This window comes from Lissotriton vulgaris, chromosome 2_1 (assembly GCF_964263255.1).
Source record: "Lissotriton vulgaris chromosome 2_1, aLisVul1.2, whole genome shotgun sequence".
NCBI classification, from domain to species: Eukaryota; Metazoa; Chordata; class Amphibia; order Caudata; family Salamandridae; genus Lissotriton; species Lissotriton vulgaris.
The window spans coordinates 409827686-409847127 of NC_141687.1; the positions used below are offsets into that span (position 1 = coordinate 409827686).

At 46.4% G+C, this 19442-nt stretch overlaps 1 protein-coding gene across 1 annotated transcript in view; it reads left to right on the forward strand.

Moving 5' to 3' along the window:
- ICOS (inducible T cell costimulator) overlaps nt 1-18740 on the forward strand; it is a 105821-nt gene extending 87081 nt beyond the window's left edge. The window contains exon 5 of the mRNA XM_086955301.1: nt 16160-18740. Coding sequence (XP_086811427.1) covers nt 16160-16204 — 45 coding nt within the window. The 3' untranslated portion in view covers nt 16205-18740. The remainder of the gene's footprint in view (nt 1-16159) is intronic.
- The last annotated feature ends 702 nt before the right edge of the window (nt 18741-19442 follow it).

The window sequence follows — 19442 nt, forward strand, 5'->3', positions numbered from 1 at the left end:
CACAACCAGTAGTCAAAATCAACGGAGCTTCGAGCTCACGAGGCCCAATTTTAAGGGGCAAAGGGCGCGAAACTGGATTGCTAACGGGGGCGCCAGAGAATCCAACGGAGACATTTGTTAAGCCAGACAAAGGTGCGCCAGGGAGTTTCGAATGCATGATGGAACTTTTCGCTGCACCAGTGTCCAACAGAAAAGGCTCAACGACGCCCGATGTAGCAACTGCGACGTAAGGCCCTCTCTGATCAACCGGAACTGATACCACTCCCTTTCCTTGCCTTTGGCTGTCCTAGTAATTACTGTCGTCAGTTCCCTGATCGACGTAATAATCGTCTACATTGTACTGCGCAGATCGTCCTTGCGATGATCCACGTTGATCGAAACAGTTATTAGAATTTGATGAATGGTCAGAGCGATCATTCTGAGCACCACGACCTCTACCACGTGATGCGTGCTGTGAACCACCACGGCCTCCTTTAGACGAATTACCACTATTACGTTCATTTAAAGCAGGACAATTGAATTTAATGTGTCCCTCCTGTCTACAATAAGCACATTGATTGTACCCTAATGAAGATCTTTGGAAAGAGGAATCATTACGCGACTGCGATCGATTCGATTGCGACTGTGATCTATCTTGCTGAGACGCATTCTGATTAGAACGTGGCGGATACGCTTGTTGTAACAACACTTTAGTTTTTAGCTCTTTCGTCTTTTTATCAGCACGGTCATTTTCCTCTTTCTCTCTATTCTCGTAATATTGTGCCGTAGCCAATATCTGAGCTGAGGTAGAAACGGCCCATGCACTTTCTGAATTCTTTAATTTATTGCTCAAATCGGGCAACAAGTTCGACACGAATTTATCCACAAACAGCCTCTGTCCACCCTCAGTACCCATATCCTGTCCACTATGATCAATGAATGCTTCCTCGAACCTCGTGAAGAAGTCGGAAACACTCTCATCTTTCTTCTGCTTACAGGCTGACAACTTGTCCCAATTTACCCTCATAGCTGGCATAAGCGTTTTCATTAATGCAATGATTCGCTGAGGGAGAGCAGCAATCAACTGATCGGGTTTAGTAGCAGCCACTTGTCCAGCGTCTGCCGCTGTGATGGCAGCCCAATCACCACCTAATTCATTCGCGTGATCTTGGTGACGAATCTTAGCCCATACCGGTTGCGGTACGACGTTGCCAAACAACATGTCGATATCGGCAAGATTCATTACCGTAGCATCTACGAGCTGCGATAATTCCTTATAATACCCAGTAGGATTTTTACGAGGATCGGGCAAAGATTGTTTCACCTGAAGCACTTCCGATCGTTTCCATGGAAGGTGTATCCACACTCTCTCAAAATGTGCCACTATCGGACGAGGTTGAGCATTAGGATCAGCTGGTATCCAAACCGGCGGAACTTCACGCATAGGATATTGGCCAGACTCGTCTTGTTGTTCAATGTCCTCAACGAACAATGCATGAGGAATAGGAGCGGGACGAAGAGATAGCAACCGCTCAATAGCACGTCGAACATTAGTATCTACTATCAGTCCAGTTGCGAACTGAAGCCGAAGTTCAGACAGGGCGGTCAGCACCTCGTCAGGCGCATTGGCCACTATCTGATCATGAAGGAACTTGCACATTTCGTCAAACACATATCTCTGAGTTGGTATGTTGAATTGATCAAACGTTTCGAGGACAACACGGGGTGGATTTCTAAGAGGGTTTACCATCCAACCCATCGCCATATTATATAGTGCAACACGTTCTCTGTTACCAGGAAGCTGACTACGTCTCTGAGGACCATCAGATCCAGCGGACCCAAAAACAGGTCCGAGCGACTGGAAGAAGTTTGTCGCAAGGGGAGAATTACGATTACGAGTAGAGGGAGAAGAGTAAGACACAGGACTAACAAGAGAAGGAGTGGAGACAGTAGCAACAGCAGGGGTTAACAACACAGGAGCAGTAACGGGAGCAGGAGTATGTGGAAGCGGAGGAGCAGTAGGAATAGAAACAGACAAAGGAGCAGGAACAGTCGGAAGAGCGGGTGCAGGTTGAGGAACTGGTGGAGGAATAATAGGTGGAAGAACAGGTACGGCAGGGACCACAGGAGCTGCGGTACCCTGTACGTACGGAGGTGGCGACTTCATAAGATAGGACATTAAAGGATCCTCAACTGCCTCTTCCTTCTTATCCGACTCCGTAGGCAGAGCAGGATAGCATTTATCTATGGACATACGCTGCAGCCTCTCAAACACTTCCTTATCCTTATCCTCCTTATCACGCTGAAACTGCTCAGCTTTCTTCACTATAGTAGCAACAGTATCTCGCTGACTACGTTTATTCTGTCTGATTTCTTTCTGTCGGGCTTCTTTGCGCCACAACCGAAAGGCATCAAACATGGCCGGCCTAGATTTACGTTCGAACAACTTTATTTCCAAATTATCTAAGATTGACGCCTCGAAGCTACCGTGAGGTGGCCAACGAAGATCGCCGTCTTTCTTTGTATATTTAATCCAATAATCGTTAAAAGCAATCGGGCCTAGCCCATGTTTGCTATATAAATCATAAGTAGGAGTTCCAACCGGAGGTATCGGACATGAGTCCTCCAGCAGGGAATCCGCACCACAAGGTCTAAAACAACTGAACAAAGTACTGCGACCAGGCATCTTGCACACTAGCCGAGTTTCACAAACTTCAAGGGTTACGGGATTTACCAAGTCCCAGCAAAGAACAAAACCCTCGGTCTTTGGCGGCTGCAGTCGTCAAACAAATACAACAACAAAGTACGCTAGCAAAGTGTCACCGACAAAAACACTCACACAGCGTTTACAACAAAGACACTCGCTAAAGTGTCAACAACCAAGAACTCTGGGAGCGACCCACAAATACTTAACTCAAAGATCGATGGCGTCCTCAGGAAGGCCCGTTAATCGTCTCGCTATACCAAGGTCTACGCCAGGCGCCAAAACAGGTCTACAGTCAGGGCAGCAGTCCGTCGCAGCCGTCAGGAGGCGGGAATCTTCGCGGGAAAAGTCTTCGGGCCACTTATTTCGACAACAGGATCGATGAAGCGGGGTGCACCTTCCCTCGGAGATTTCACACGAAGTTCCTCACGATCGTCGGGCTTGGACCGGTACCACTGATGAAGCCCCACGTTGGGCGCCAACTGAAGGACTGGGTTCTTTTGGACCCAGCGGTGCCAGGGCACAACACCTGAAACCTTCGTGGGTAACCTGCTCCGGCGTACAAGTCACAGAGACACGGGACACTTCCTTCGGCGTCAAAGATTCAAGGTTTATTTGCTGCAGGGAACACAGAAGTCACAGGAAGTACATCGAGTGTAGTTCGGGGAGACTGCTTCAAATTGGTTCTGTGGATCGCTCCTTTTATACAGTTTTTACCCATATGATAACATTGAACACAAAGGTTTACAACCCGGTTCCCACATTTAGCTCCCAGAGGGGTCGCTTTGGTCACTTTGAAACACACAAGGTCCGGAACATAAGTGCGGAAACATTTGGCGGTTCCCAACTGTAAAAACCCATCTTCCCACCATTAACAAATTCCAATCAGCAGTAGAGTAGATCGAAATAGGAACGAGGACAGGTGCAGAGGAAGACGGAGACAGTGGGGAGATCGGAAAGGGTGTAAAAGGGGAGGTATCGGGAAACACGAGATACAGGCATCAAAGGGATGTGCCTAATGAGATGCACGGCTGAGACAATAAGCCCGTGCGGCAAGATGAGCCTCAAGCGGCGCCATCTGCCTTACAGCAGCAACCCCCTTGTCATAAAGACACTTTCAAAGAACACGTGTCTTCCGCAGATATCTTGGGAGTCCCAGGGTCGCGAAGCGGACGGCGTCCGTTCGCTGGCTACTTGAGGGCAAGAGACAAAATGGATGCCGTATCTAAGATGGAACCCGTGGGTACAGATGAAAAAACCCACATAACGAATGAACGGTTTAAGTTAGCACAGCGAAACTGCGCACACTTACTAAACTCGTCATTTGCGGTTCATAGATACCAGACTCGCCCATATCCGTGCGAGTCGAAAACACCACTTACAATTGTCACGGAACCTCAGTGGCGTAGGGGCCAGAACTGTTGAATTCCTGCTCAACATCCTGTGATTCTGGGCAAATCACTTACAGCTAGATTCATCATAGTCCTGTTTTGCGAGTCCTTAATAGCGATTATTAAGGAATCGTTATTAAGGACTTGCAAAACGGGATTCATGTAGGAATCACTAAATAAGTTGCGATTCCTACACATTCCTTATTTGCGATTAGCAAATTGCTAATCGCAAATAAGGAATAACTCCCCATTCATTCCTATGGGCCTACGCCCATAGGAACGAACGGGGAGTTATTCCTTATTTGCGATTAGCAAATTGCTAATCGCAAATAAGGACGCGATTTCAAGGGTGCCAGGGGTGTCCAAAGGACACCTTGTTGCACCCCTGAAATGTAATCTACATTGGTGTTGCGCACACATATGTCCAAAGGACATGTGTGTGTGTAACATGCAACTTTTTTGCTATTTACCACGAGGTTTGACCTCGCGGTAAATAGCGGATGGTTCATGAATTGCATTTAATGAATCTCAAAGATAGAGATTCCTTAAATGCAATTGCTCGCAAATGCGCGAATTCTTTATTAGCGAATTTTGCATTTGGGATGATGAATCCCAAATGCAAAAATTGCACTCGCAAAGGGCCAGATTCTCAGAATCTGGCCCTTTGCGAGAGCAATTAAGCTTGATGAATCTGGCCGATAATCTCCCCATGCCTACAAATGAGGAATGTGTCCTTGTGTAATGTAACGGGTGCTCATGTAAAGCACTGCAATACATTTGGGTCGAGTATGACGTATTTAAAACTGCCCCAAAAAATGCCTGGGCCCACTGATGAAGTTAACCCAGCAGAAAACTTGATCCAGCAGCAACTGTCCCTAGCGTCACATCTAAAACATATTCGCTGTACTGCTCAATGGGTATAGTACACAATCTGTATAAGAGTTTTCAAAGGCCATGGAAGGGAATCTAAACCTTTGGCCATTTTAAGCCCTTTACCTAAATGCATGTGGTGAAGGCATGGTGCATCATACAGCTTTTGCACCTTGTACTGACGTGCTTCTTAACCATCTAATTAAATATTTGTAATGTAACATGCAAAATAAATGTAATTTAGAACTCCACCAGTGTGTTTTACCAGTATGGTTCACCAAATATAATATTTTTCACCAGGTGTTGGTAGGCATCTTTGTGGTCTATCCACAGGAGTACAGACATGCTTTTAAATCAACAACTTTGTTTTTATTTTCGTCATTGAGCAACATGTTGATTGAAGACCACAATCTTCAAAATCAGTGTCTTGGTGGAAAATATGTTTTCTCCCTGAAAAACAAGAGTTTCAATTTACAATACATACGCGGGTGATTGGTTGAACACATTTGAGTTAATCCTAGGCTTTGGAATATTTGCACCAGTATTCTACAGCTTTGTTAGCAGTACTGATAAAGGTGTAGTTAACATCTGATTGAAAGTCCTTAGGGGTACTCTGAAAAACAAGTCTTCCTAATGGACTTTTCGTATTGCTAGGTTGTTATAAAGGTATGGAGCATAGTGTAAATACCATGAAAGGGAGGCCCATTACAGATGCACTGATAGAACTTCCCCTCTGCTTTTTAGAAGAAGCTCTTAAAACTAAGTAAACAAACTCAAGACATATGGACTCTTTTCCCACATGAGTTACTGGTTGAAGACCTTCCTGTGGAACTGGGAAGGATGACATCCCTAGGGTCAACATGACTGACTTCCAGAAGTAAAAGCAAACTGGGTAGAGGGTGGTGGCGGGTGGTGTCCATTTAGGCTTTCTTCCAGGTAAAGGGCTTTGGCTATTTTTCTTTAAATACGGCTGTTGTGTGGTTGTGGATTGTAAACAATAAATCAACTACACAGACTGTCTATGAGATCTCCATTGTAATGAAGCCATACGATGGTAACAGATTGAGAGCTGGGGGATGGTTGACAAATGTTGCAGAAAGAGTGGATCTTCTAAGATAGGGATGGGTCCAGAGTTGCAGTAGCACACAGATGGACTCAGTAAAGAGTGTTTTAAACATGTCAGGTATATGAGAGTATTTGTAATTGCAGGGCCGGCTCTAGGCTCATGGTGGCCCTTTGCAGGGAGCGTAGGTGGGGGCCCCGGAAGAGGGGGTCCGGACCCTCATGGACATCGATTCGCCAAAATGTTATGGGTGACAAAAGCGACATGTCACTCCCTTTCACACCCAGTGACATCACAGGCGTGTCTAACCTTGGACTTTCGACGGCCTCCTATTTACTGCTTGAGGTGTTATGGAAAGAGCAAGAAATGGAGACAACAGAAAAGTAAACAAACCCCCATGGGCCCTCTTTAGTTTCTGTTCTCTCTGTCAGTCAGTCTCTCTCTCTGTCAGTCTCTGTCAGTCAATCTCTCTCTCAGTCAGTCTCTCTCTCTGTCAGTCTCTCTCTCTGTCAGTCTATCTCTCTCTGACAGTCTCTCTCTCAGCCAGTAAGTCTCCCAGTCTCTCTCTCTCTCTCTTAGTCTCTCTCTCTGTCAGCCAGTCTCGCTCTCTCCCAATCAGTCTCTCTCTCTCCCAGTCAGTCAGTCTCTCTCAGTCAGTCATTCTCTCTCTACCTCAGTCAGTCTCTCTCTCTCTCTCCCTGTCAATCCCCCTCTCTCAGTCAGTCTCTCTCTCTCTGTCAGTCTCTCTCATTCAGTCAGTTTCTCTCAGTCAGTCAGTCTCTCTCGCAGTCAATCAGTCTATCTCTCTCAGTCAGTCAGTCTTTGCCTCTCTCTCTGTCTCTCTCTCTGTCAGTCAGTATCTCTCTACCTCAGTCAGTCAGTATCTCTCTACCTCAGTCAGTCTCTCTATCTGCCAGTCAGTCTCACTCTCAATCAGTCTCTCTCTCTCTGTTAGTCAGTCAGTCACTCTCTTAGTCAGCCAATCTTGCTCTCTCTCTCTGTCAGTTTCCTAGCCAGTCAGTCTCTCAGTCAGTCAGTATTCAGTCTCTGAGTCAGTCAGTCAGTCAGTCTCTCTCTCAACTCTCTCTCTCTCTCCATTCTCTCTCTCAACTCTGTCCACTCCATCTCCACTGTCTCTCCACTCTCTCTCCACTGTCTCTCTCTCCACTTTCTCTCTCTCTACTCTCTCTCCACTCTCTCTCTACTATCTCCCTCCACTGTCTCCCTCCACTCTCTCTACTCTCTCTCCACTCTCCCCCACTCTCTCCCCACTCTCTCTCTCCACTCTCTCCACACTCTCTCCCTTCACACTCTCTCTCTACTTTCTCTCCACTCTCTCTTTCTCTCCGCTCTCTCTCTCCCTCTCTCTCTCCACTCTCTCACTCCACTCTCTCACTCTCTCTCTCACTCTCTGTCTCACTCTCTTTCCACCCTCTATCTACTCTCTCCACCCTCTTTCTACTCTCTCCACTCCCTCTCCACTCTCTCTCCACTCTCTCTCTGCACTGTCTCCTCCACTGTCTCCCTCCACTCTCTCCCTCCACTCTCCCTCCACTCTCTCTCCACTCTCTCTCCACTCTCTACTCTCTCTCTCCACTCTCCACTCTCTCCACTCTCTCTCTTCTATCTCTCTCTCCACTGTCTCCTCCACTGTCTCCCTCCACTCTCTCTCCACTGTCTCTCCACTCTCTCTCCGCTCTCTATCTCCTCTCTCCACTCTCTCTCTTCACTCTCTCTCTTCACTCTCTCTCTCTCCACTCTCTCTCTCCACTCTCTCTCTCCACTCTCTCTCTCCACTCTCTCTCTCTCTCCACTCTCCACTCTCTCTCTCCACTGTCTCTCTCTCCTCTTTCTCTCTCTCTCTCCACTGTCTAGCTCCACTCCCTCCACTCTCTCTCTCTCTCTCTATCTCTCTTTCTTTCTCTCTCTCTCTCTCTCTCTCTCTCTCTCTCTACTCTCTCTCTCTTCACTGTCTCTCTCACCACTTTCTCTCTCTCTCTCCACTCTCTATCCACAGTCTAGCTCCACTTTCTCTCCACTCTCTCTCTCTACTCTTTCTACACTCTCTCTCTCTCTACTCTCCCTCCACTCTCTCCCTCCACTTTCTCTCCCTCCACTCTCTCTCCCTCCACTCTCTCTCCCTCCACTCTCTCTCCCTCCACTCTCTCTCTCTCTACTCTCTCTCCACTCTCTCTCTACTCTCTCTCTACTCTCTCTCCACTGTCTTTCTCTCCACTCTCTCTCCACTGTCTCCCTCCACTCTCTCTCTCCACTCTCTTGCTCACTCTCTCCACTGTCTCCATGCCCTCTCCACTCTCTCTCTCTCCACTGTATAGCTCCACTCTCTCTCCACTCTCTCTCTCTCTACTCTCTCTCCACTCTCTCTCTACTCTCTCTCCACGCTCTCTCTCCACTCTCTCTCTCCACCCTCTCTCCCTCCACTCTCTCTCTCTACTCTCTCTCCACTCTCTGTCTCCACTCTCTCTCTCCACTCTCTCTCTACTCTCTCTCCACTGTCTTTCTCTCCACTCTCTCTACTCTCTCTCCACTCTCTCTCCACTGACTCTCTCTCTCTACTCTCTCGCTACTCTCTCTCTCCACTCTCTCTATACTCTCTCTCCACTGCCTCACTCCACTCTTTCTCCACTCTCTCTCCACTCTCTCTCTCCGCCCTCTCTCTCCACCCTCTCTCTCCACTCTCTCTCTCTACTCTCGCTCTCTACTCTCGCTCTCTACTCTCGCTCTCTACTCTCGCTCTCTACTCTCTCTCTCCACACTCTCTCTCCACTCTCTCTCTCTCCACTCTCTCCCACTCTCTCTCATAAAGTAGTGTGCGTTCCATGGGCATCCGCAGAAATGTTTTTAACTTCATCTCCATCCCCCTTGCACCCTTCTCCCCTCTGCCTTGCAGCACCCTTCTCGCCCTCCCCCTTGCACCCTTCTCCCCCTCCCCCTTGCACCCTTCTCCACCTCCGCCCTGCACCCTTTTCTACCTTGCACCATTCTCCCCTCTGCCTTGCACCCTTCTCCCCTCTGCCTTGCACCCTTCTCCTCTCTGCCTTGCACCCTTCTCCCCTCTGCCTTGCACCCTTCTCCCCTCTGCCTTGCAGCACCCTTCTCCACCTCCCCCTTGCACCCTTTTCTACCTTGCACCATTCTCCCCTCTGCCTTGTACCCTCCCTTCCTCTGCCTTGCACCCTTCTCCTCTCTGCCTTGCACCCTTCTCCCCTCTGCCTTGCACCCTTCTCCCATCTGCCTTGCACCCTTCTCCCCTCTGCCTTGCACCCTTCTCCCCTCTGCCTTGCACCCTTCTCCTCTCTGCCTTGCACCCTTCTCTCCTCTGCCTTGCACCCTTCTCCCCTCTGCCTTGCACCCTTCTCCCCTCTGCCTTGCAGCCTTCTCTACCGTGCACCCTTCTCCTCTCTGCCTTGCACCCTTCTCCTCTCTGCCTTGCACCCTTCTCCCCTCCCCGTGGCACCCTTCTCCTCTCCACCTTGCACCCTTCTCCCCTCCGCCTTGCACCCTTCTCCCCCTCCCCGTTGCACCATTCTCCCCTCTTCCTTGCACCCTTCTCCTCTCCACCTTGCACCCTTCTCCTCTCTGCCTTGCACCCTTCTCCCCTCTGCCTTGCACCTTTCTCCCCTCTGCCTTGCACCCTTCTCCTCTCTGCCTTGCACCCTTCTCCCCTCTGCCTTGCACCCTTCTCCTCTCTGCCTTGCACCCTTCTCCCCTCTGCCTTGCACCCTTCTCCTCTCTGCCTTGCACCCTTCTCCCCTCTGCCTTGCACCCTTCTCCCCTCCACCTTGCACCCTTCTCCCCTCCGCCTTGCACACTTCTCCCCCTCCCCGTTGCACCATTCTCCCCTCTTCCTTGCACAATTCTCCCCTCTGCCTTGCACCCTTCTCCTCTCTGCCTTGTACCCTTCTCCCCTCTGCCTTGCACCTTCTCCCCTCTGCCTTGCACCCTTCTCCTCTCTGCCTTGCACCCTTCTCCTCTCTGCCTTGCACCCTTCTCCCCTCTGCCTTACACCCTTCTCCCCTCCGCCTTGCACCCTTCTCCTCTCTGTCGTGCATCCTACTCCCCTCTGCCTTGCACCCTTCTCCTCTCTGCCGTGCATCCTACTCCCCTCTGCCTTGCACCCTTCTCCTCTCTGCCTTGTTGCACACTTCTCCTCTCTGCCTTGCAACCTTCTACCCTCTGCCTTGCAACCTTCTCCCCTCTGCCTTGCACCCTTCTCTACCGTGCACCCTTTCTACTCTCTGCCTTGCACCCTTCTCCCCTCTGCCTTGCACCTAGGCATGAGCGGATTTTGCGGATTGGCAATCCGCGAATTTGCGGATTTGCGAACTCGCAATCCGCAAAATCCGCGAATTCCCGCGAATTTGCGGATTTTTTTTTTTTTTGTGTTCGCCCGTGTTTCTGCCAGTTCGCGAGGGTTTTTACAATTTCGCAATTTGCGAACTTACCTGTCGGGTCGCAAGTTTTGCGAACTTGTTGTTTCTACGTGTCCAACCTGTTTGGGACACTCTTCTTCATCACTGCCACTCTCTGTCACCACTGCCACTCTCTGACTACTCATGCCACCCTCTGGCCCACCCATGCCACCCTCTGTTTCATCACCACACCCTCTGGTTGTCCAGTGTACATTATTTTCGGCAAAGCAAAGCACACCTTCCCTGCCTCAAGTGACCTGAATTAATTTGGGGCTGATTAATGTGTCACAGAATATTTTTTTAGCTGGCACCTGCTTCCTTAGTGCGCCCTGATTAGTGATCTTTTGCACTTGCTAAGTGCTTTCATTGTTGCAAAATTAGTTACAACACCTGCCCTGCCCCAACTGACAATAATGAATTAGGGGCTGATTAATGGATTTTAACTTCCAGCCTGGCTCCTGCTGGTCTCCCTTAGCTGTAATTCATGACCTTTGTGGCATATGTGTAACTATTCTGAGGTTCAGAGCAGGGTCACATAATAGTTTCAACTGGCAAGTGAACTCTGGAGGGGCCCCTCAGGAAGCACTACAGGAAATGGCTACTAATGATGTGCCTGAACTTTTGAACCTGGTAAGTAGTTACTTTCAGTTTTGCTTAGATCATATTTCTGCAATTTCGCACTTATTCGCGGGGCGCGAACTCACGCGAACAGTGCGAGCAGTGCGAGCAAAATCCGCTGCTCGCGGATTTGCGGATTTTGCAGGAAATTCGCAAATCTCGCGGATTGCGGATTTCCCGAAAATCCGCAAAATCCGCGAGCGGAACGGATTTTCCGCCCATGCCTACTTGCACCCTTCTCCCCTCCGCCTTGCTCCCTTCTCTACTTTGCACCCTTCTCTACCTTGCACCCTTCTCCTCTCTGCCTTCCACCTTTCTCCCCTCTGCCTTGCACCCTTCTCCTCTCTGCCGTGCACCCTTCTCCTCTCTGCCTTGCGCCCTTCTCCTCTCTGCCTTGTGCCCTTCTCCTCTCTGCCTTTGCCCTTCTCCCCTCTGCCTTGCACCCTTCTCCCCTCTGCCTTGCACCCTTCTCCCCCTCCGCCTGGACTCCAAAACGTAAGCTGATCACTTTCTTCAAACAAAATAATTTTGACCTAATAGACAAGCTTTTTATTTTTAGTAAATGCATGGCAGGTGCTCTACTATCAGTTTGCAGTTTTCATCCAGTATCCATATGTACTCTGGCTATACAAGGAAAGTGCCACCATCCCAAGCCAAGGATACACACTAAATACTAAGAACTACCAACAATATATCGGCCAAACAAGGGTGGGCAGAGAGCACATCACCCTCACATGCATTCATGTTTTAATGAGGATGCTTTTCTCTCACAATAAAATTAATGTTTGTACAAATGCCATTTTGACACCTCTATATGCTGTGCATAACGATTGTCACTGTAACTCAGCTTACCGAACTCAGAGGGAAGGTTGACTTGGTACACCGAGAGAATAACAAATGACTCGGAGGACTTAAACAGATGTCAGGGTGAGCGTGAAACGAACTACGATAAAGCAAGCAATTAAAATTGTATTTTGTTTAAAAGAATCATGACTTGTCAGAAAACACAGTTTCTATTATGTATAAAAGTTCCTAAAAATGTCACAGTGATTACAAACTATATTACACAGGCACTATGTTGGAGAAAGGACCTACAGGCTGTCTGAACAGAGATCAGATAATCTTCCCTTACTTGCAGGCCCATTATCCCATTCCACCGAGACCTCTGTTTCACCTTTCAACAATAAAAATAAACTTACTCACTCTCTCGTTCCTTGTCCCAAACTTGGTGGCTGAGGAAGTGCTTCTGCATCTGGAGCGTTCTTTCTAATAATTATAATTCACCATGGGCCAACCTGTGCACAAGGCCCACAGCAGAACACTGCGTCTTCCCCAGCATGCCAGCATGCCAGCTCTCCACATGCCAGCATGCCAGCTCTCCACATTTACCGAGGCCCACTCAAGAGGGGTGTGCAAATCGCTTTCACTTTCGCAATGTTGACATGCGTAGTCGAGCCGGCTAAAATCATCCAGAAAATGTAAGCATGCTTTTAAAATGCTGATGTGGAAACACAGAGCCAGCTTCAACATTGTAATTGTGTCTTTAGATAACTTGTAGGGGGAGGCAGGGAAGCAGTTTTTTTAAGGGTGCCACAATCACATTAAGAGGTCCTCAGCCCATGTAGGCCCCCAAACCCTGACAACCCCCACTCCCCCAACCCTCACAGCCCTGGCCTCCTCCCTTCTCAAAGGAATAGTGCCCTGAGGAGAGGGCCCCCACCCCCTCCTCTTTCCGGGCCTGGCTCGTGGCTTTGACTGAAGAGAAACAATGGAAGTTGATACTTTGTTTCTCTTCAGTCAAAGGTCAGCAGCGCGAGGAGCAGGCTGCAGACAGCAGCAGCTGCTTTAGAGAGAGACACAGCTCTCTACCGGAGGGCTCAGCTGAGGGGCCCCCTTCAACTACTGGAGACTGCTCCCCCCCCCCCAAAACAACAACACGTGCTCAGAGATGGAGAGAGAGACAGGGGAAGCGCGAGATATCCAAAAAAATAATAGAAGCCGGGAGGCTGCCAAATCCTGCCAGGGGGCCGCCAGTGCCACGAACGGATCCTCGTCGTGGCGGCCCCTGGGGTTTGGCGGCCCTGTGCAGGTGCACAGTTTGCACATGCCTAGGGCCGGCCCTGCTAATGGGTGTTTAACTACTCCACCCATGAAAATGATGTTTGGTAGATTTCAGCTCCATCGAGGAGAGCCACTGGTATGTAATCTCAGGCAGACAATGTTTTCTTCTCCAGGACCATGAACCCAATGTTATGGGTAGTAAATGAAGTAAAAGTAAAAATTATTGGTAGTAAAATTAGTCAGTCTAAAAGCCTAAAGGTGCCTAAGTTTGGAAGGGTGGACTTCTGGTTGTTGGATTTATATGGAGGCAGGTTCAAGTGTGAAGAGATTATCTAAGTATCTGGACTAGCAGCAGTGTTTGGATTTCCTGTTTTGGTAGGCATCAGTGCTTGGTCCAATGTTTATATGAGAAACCATTATTCTTTGCGCGAGTCATTAAGGAGCTCATTAAGATGTTGGGTGAAAACTTTCCGCCCGACACTGTCTCGGTGGTTCCAACCAACCGATTATGATGCGATCGAACACTGTTCATTCAGAGTCCCATTGTTTCCTATGGGAGCCCTTGTTCCGACCGACAACCGACAATAACACAGGCTCCTATGAGGAAATTGGGTGTATGCAGAAAACCCTGCACCTTGTTTCAGGTACCCCATTGTGCCTGCCACACAGTGCAGGGTTTCACAGGGAAGCCCCTTAGGTACGACTTCAGTTTCCAACTGGAGGCCGCAGAATGAAGAGGGCCCTGCTAGGGGCCCCCAAAGTCAGTTTCCGACAGCCTTTTCTGTGTTGGACAGGCAGACTTGTAACGGCTGTTCAAAATCAGCATTGAAATTGTGCGGTCGGAATCACTGCCCATAGAGGTGTACGATGCGGTTAATCAGAAATGGATACTCCGAAAATCAGTTGGAACCAATTTGGAATGACCGTGCGGTTCACAATCTGACTGCGAACACCGTAATTCGTCGGGTGGATTGTAAATCAACAGATTCAGTCAGAAGGGTTCTGACATGGTCGAAAAGAATCCGACTGTTGGACGGAGGCTTTCCACCCAACATTGTAATTGGCCACTATGTCTCTTGCCCTTGCAATAGATCATACGTTTCCTAATAATTAAAAGGTAAGCCAAGAGGATGCTGGTGTCCAGTTTAATACTGAGGTTTCTGACAATACTGGCAAGTTAATGTGTTTTCCTAGTTGAGATAGTCACTCACTCTATGAACAAGAATTTTATTTTGGTGGATTTGACTTTAAGGTGGTTCTGACTAAGTGAATTTTCAACAGTTAGCCATTGAATCATTTTATTGTCATCTGCATGGTTGTGGAAAGTGAACACAATGGAATTGATTAAGTTTGGTAAAGGACATTTTCAAGAGCAAAAGTGCTACCAGGGACTCATGTGGAACAGTTCACGGAATGTGCATTGTTTGAGAGGATTATGGTGAAAAGTAAACAACCTGAACTCATTCAAAGACCTATTAGTGAGTTTGAGCGCAGCAAAATCTATGGTCCATCATTCAGCTGTTATGTGTCTATTGGTGGCACATCATTCCTTAACTAGTTTAAACAAAGGCCTTCATCTGTATTGAGAGGTGTTTGAACTTCCCCAAAATATCAACTTTGACGCAATTTGTAAGCCTCGCTCCAAACTGCCATTAGAAAGAATGTTACAGCGGGGCAGAACATGTGCCAGATAGGGTTAAACATCCTGACACTCATGAGAAGTATCGTATCAGTCTCTGTCAAAATGCGGTGACATCATTTTATGGAAACGATCTGATCTGTCTCCGTGCAGCACTTAGGTTCTTACAACATTTAAAATTACTTAAGAAGAGGTAATAGCCGGAGATAGTTAATGATTCCCAGAGGAATCTTTTTATTTTTTTTTACAGAGTTTTACATAGCGCAAACTAGACCCGAAACGCATCGGGTATCAGAGCGCCAGTTACGTTACACGAGGACACACATTCATTTTAGGCACGGCGAGATTTGGGGCCAGATGTATCAAGATACCGTTTTGCGAATCCTAAATAGCGATTTTTTGCGAATCGCTATTTAGAATTCGCAAAACGGTATGAATGTACAAAATCGCAAATGTTTCCTTATTATTCTTTATTTGCGAATTCGCAAATAAAGAATAATTTTCAATGCATTCCTATGCAATAATTCTCAAATTGCGAATTCGCTATTTGTTAATCGCAATTTGAGAATTATTTCAAGGCTGCAGGGGTGTCTCAAAGACACCCTGCTGCACCCCTCAAATCTACCTGTGTGTGCATGTGGCACACATACATGCCCTATGGGCATGTATGAGTGTCACATGCCACCCTTACAAATGCCAATTAGGGCATTTTTAAAAGAAATCGCAAATTACCACCAACTACAAGTTGGTGGTAAATTGCAATTTCTTAACACAAATTCGCAAACCAAAAATGTGTCATACATATCATTTAAGGAATCGCAAAATTTGTGATTCCTTAAATGCTATGGCAAAATAAGGAATCGCAAATAATTGCGATTCCTTAAATTGCGATTTTTTCATACATATCAAAAATCGCAAAACGTTTGTTTGAGAGTCGCAAATGCCTTGATACATCTGGCCCCAAGTGATTTGCCTCGAATAACAGTAGGTTTTGCCGTTGTTACAGAGACTCGAACCCAGAGCCCAAGGTATGAGATTGAGCACCCTAGCCGTTAGGCCAACTCCTCTCCCATGACATGCGTTTTCTCAAATATCAAATTATAAGCTGCGTTACATATTCTGTCCACTTCAAATTCTTCAATGAGGAGGTCCTGTTGGTACAGACAGAATTGTAGACCAGGCAAATACTCAAAGCTTTGTTACATCATCCAAAATGGTTAATACTCTGTAGGTACAGCGCGCAAATGCCACCGTATATCATCAAATAAATGCCAACCTCATCATGGTGAGGCATTGTATAAGGAGCAGAAACATTAAAATGCACATACATATTAAACATCTTGGAAATATATCATTTCTGTTGAGAAAATAAACTACAATTAATCCAATTTTCTTTTTCAGAATGCGCGTTTCGAAAAAGTCACCAGAAGCAGTTCAGGGAAATGAAAGAGGTGCCCTTGGGACATGTGTCCACAACAAGCTCTAATCGCCCTTCAAATTGTTCAGCAGTACTCCAAATTGGGAAACGTTTTGGTTAATGCAAAGCAATTCAATTTACTGTAATATTAGGCTTTTGCAACTGTATCAAAACTGTTTATTCCAGTTGAAATGTTTTAATTTAGAGGGCTAAAATTGTGGTAAATTGTTTTTTCCGACTACTTCTAATACTTCCAATATTTAACATGTTTCGCTCATAAGTCTGTACCACTGAGTTTTCACTAGGCTTCCATCAGGATACCCTAAGCAAACAAGTTGGAGGACCTCAGTATTAATTTTAAGTGTGCCACATGTTCTATCTATCGGGTAGGTGAAAGATGAAGCATCTAAATGTGTTTCTGTCAACAGTAAAATCTATGAAACTTTGGGGTATCCAGCAGAGCTTGAAGCCACTGGTTTTGTTGGTCTTTATTGTGCTTACTTGGTTCTGTGTATTATTTATAATGGGCATAAGGTTGTTTCAACTATCATGGATGAGACAGACAATCTTCCCTGCTTCTGACTTATCATTGCTGAGTAGGCGATAAGAAGTACTAACAAGGTTATTTGTAACATGTTTGCATCTGTAATGCCCAGGATTTGGAATCTTATATAGACTGATGTTTTGTAGTTACGAGCTTTATTCGAATGAAAGACACACAGAGGGTGTAGTAATTGTTCAAGAATTTATGGCACAATTAAGTATACACAAATGATGAAATACATTTCTGTGGAAGCCATTGCAAAAATATATTGGGAAAAAGTCATTTTAAATTAAATTAACAATTAAGTTACCCACCGGCTACAGAGTTTTGGAGAGTCCTGCTGACTTATTTATGATATCACCAGAATTGCCCTCCCAGGTTGTGTTTCTGCTGGGCCACCCGAGAGAAGTTACATTCTAACATATGCACTCACAACAGGAGGGTGCACTTAGCTGATATCCTGGTTTGTGTTCATCATTTTCAGCTTAAGGAACAGATCCTACATAAAGGAAGAGACCTCACCCATTTCATCCTAGTGGGTAGAGTAATATTGGCTCATTGTTGGAAATAGTGTCTCCTCCACAGTTGGGCCTGTAGTGGACAAAGATCTGGAACATTTATGCATTGGAAAAGCTAACCGCTAGTGTAAACACAATATCCAAATTTAGATCTGTATGGGCACTGTTCAGAACCTACATAAAAAAGGCAAGTTGGAGGATGGTGAATGGTACAACATATGCCCAACCAGATAAGGAAGAGTTGTTGCCGGCCCATGTCTAGCTCAACAGATTAAAGTGCCTCTGATGTGGTCAATGAACCGGATATTGATTAATATCATGGAGCTTATAACTTGTTGGACTTCCATACTTGTGGAAGGGGTTTGTCAGACACCTAAGATGTATAGTGATGTCAATGTACTTATTGGTCTGTGATTGTGATTTGCTCACCTTCTCCCTATCTCTCTGCCCCTGCCCTTGATGCTCTCCTGTGGATTTGCCTTACTCTCCTCACACTCACTGCCCACTATAGTTTGCTTTTTGATTTCTAGACTGAATATTATGTTGGTGTCTTTTATGTTTCTGTATTTTTTATTAATGTTTTGATGTTACACTTATATAAAAAAAATTAAATAAAGTGTCGAAAAAAATAACTATTCTGAAAAAGCTTTTAGATAGTCTATTAGAAGAAGTATATGTATACAAGCCACACCGGGCATGGTGCTTTCTCTGTGCAAGACCCGACTGTTCCACACCCTGTTGCATCCCAATCCCTTTTCTCTCCTGGTTACCCTGTTGTAAATGAATCTCAGACCCTAGTATAAATTTTGCGATTCATGCCCTTATATAGGTATACTTTATCATGTCCTTATATAGGCATAGAAATCATTACCATATTTGGCCTAAACCATACAGCCTAAATACGGCATGGATACTTCCACTAAGCTCCAAGAATTAACAACGTTTTCTTGGAAAAACCCGCCTTCAGCAGCTCAGGACTTCCCCCTGCTTGAATATTAAGTTCTCCTAGAACTCCCGGTGTTTTCCAAGAAATGAGCCTTTGAATGACGTTATTAAGTCCAAACATGCGTCAAACCCGGCACCTTCAAAGTATAAATATGACTTGATTTGCCTAAACAAACACACAGTGGTTTGGAGTATATCGACTATCTACTTGCCCGACGCCCTGCAGCAGCAAGTGCCGAAGGAAGCCGACCCTCCAGCAGACGCACTGCGAGACTCTGTCATTTCTCCTGCCGAGAAATCCAGCTCCAGTGTTTCCAGGCTACCCTTGCGGCTATTTGGGCAATCGAGTCCCGAGAACGAGATACAAGACCTCCATCATTCTAGAACAAAGGTACAGAGCTGATTAGACCTCTTAGAGAATTATCGGAATCAGATTCCTGGCAGAGAACTCCTAAACTTAAACTCCTCCTCTTATACTCCCTCCCTCTTACCAGACTTAGGTTAGGTACACCGGGGTAGGTGTATTCTAGAAGCAATAGTTGAGTATTTCAGTCATCCCAAAAACTTAGTAGGACGAGAATCCTATGTATTAGTTTTTGGATTAGTCAACGCTGAAGGATACAGTGTTCAAAAATTTTGTGCACCTAATCTTTGTTTCCTTGACAATTATTCTGCAGATGTTTTAGTAAATAAAAATGTCGGAGAGTGACGGAGAGTGACGACGAAAGGGAGAGAGCTAGAATAGCAGTTTAAGCAGTCTTAGATGACACAACTCTCCAACAAAATGACCCGGATGCTATATTCATCCCGGCAAATATAAGGAAAACCACAACTATAAAACATGTAGAAAATGGGGTATCCTCGAGAGGTGGTAAAGTTATATTTGTGATAGAGGCACATGAATATCGGCAGACAGAGGTATTCTATTCATGGATTACTTTTCCACAAGCAAATGCACTAACACAGGAGTTCCACTACTACAAAATAGAGGAACCTCCAGCGGAATACGTTCCTTTCGAGGACGTTGAAATTCCACTAACTTACCAAGAGCATCAGCTCTGGTTTAATGGTGCCCTAAAACATAAAAATCACATTACCAGGCTTGGTTCACTAGGTAGACCAGGAGCTACATGGCCGGTTCTAGCCAGCTACACACCACATCCTGACATTGAAGAAATGTCAGATAGAGAACTTTTAGCTCAACTAAAACAATTAACAAAAGCATATAGACAATTGGTTCAATTGACATTTGACAGTCCA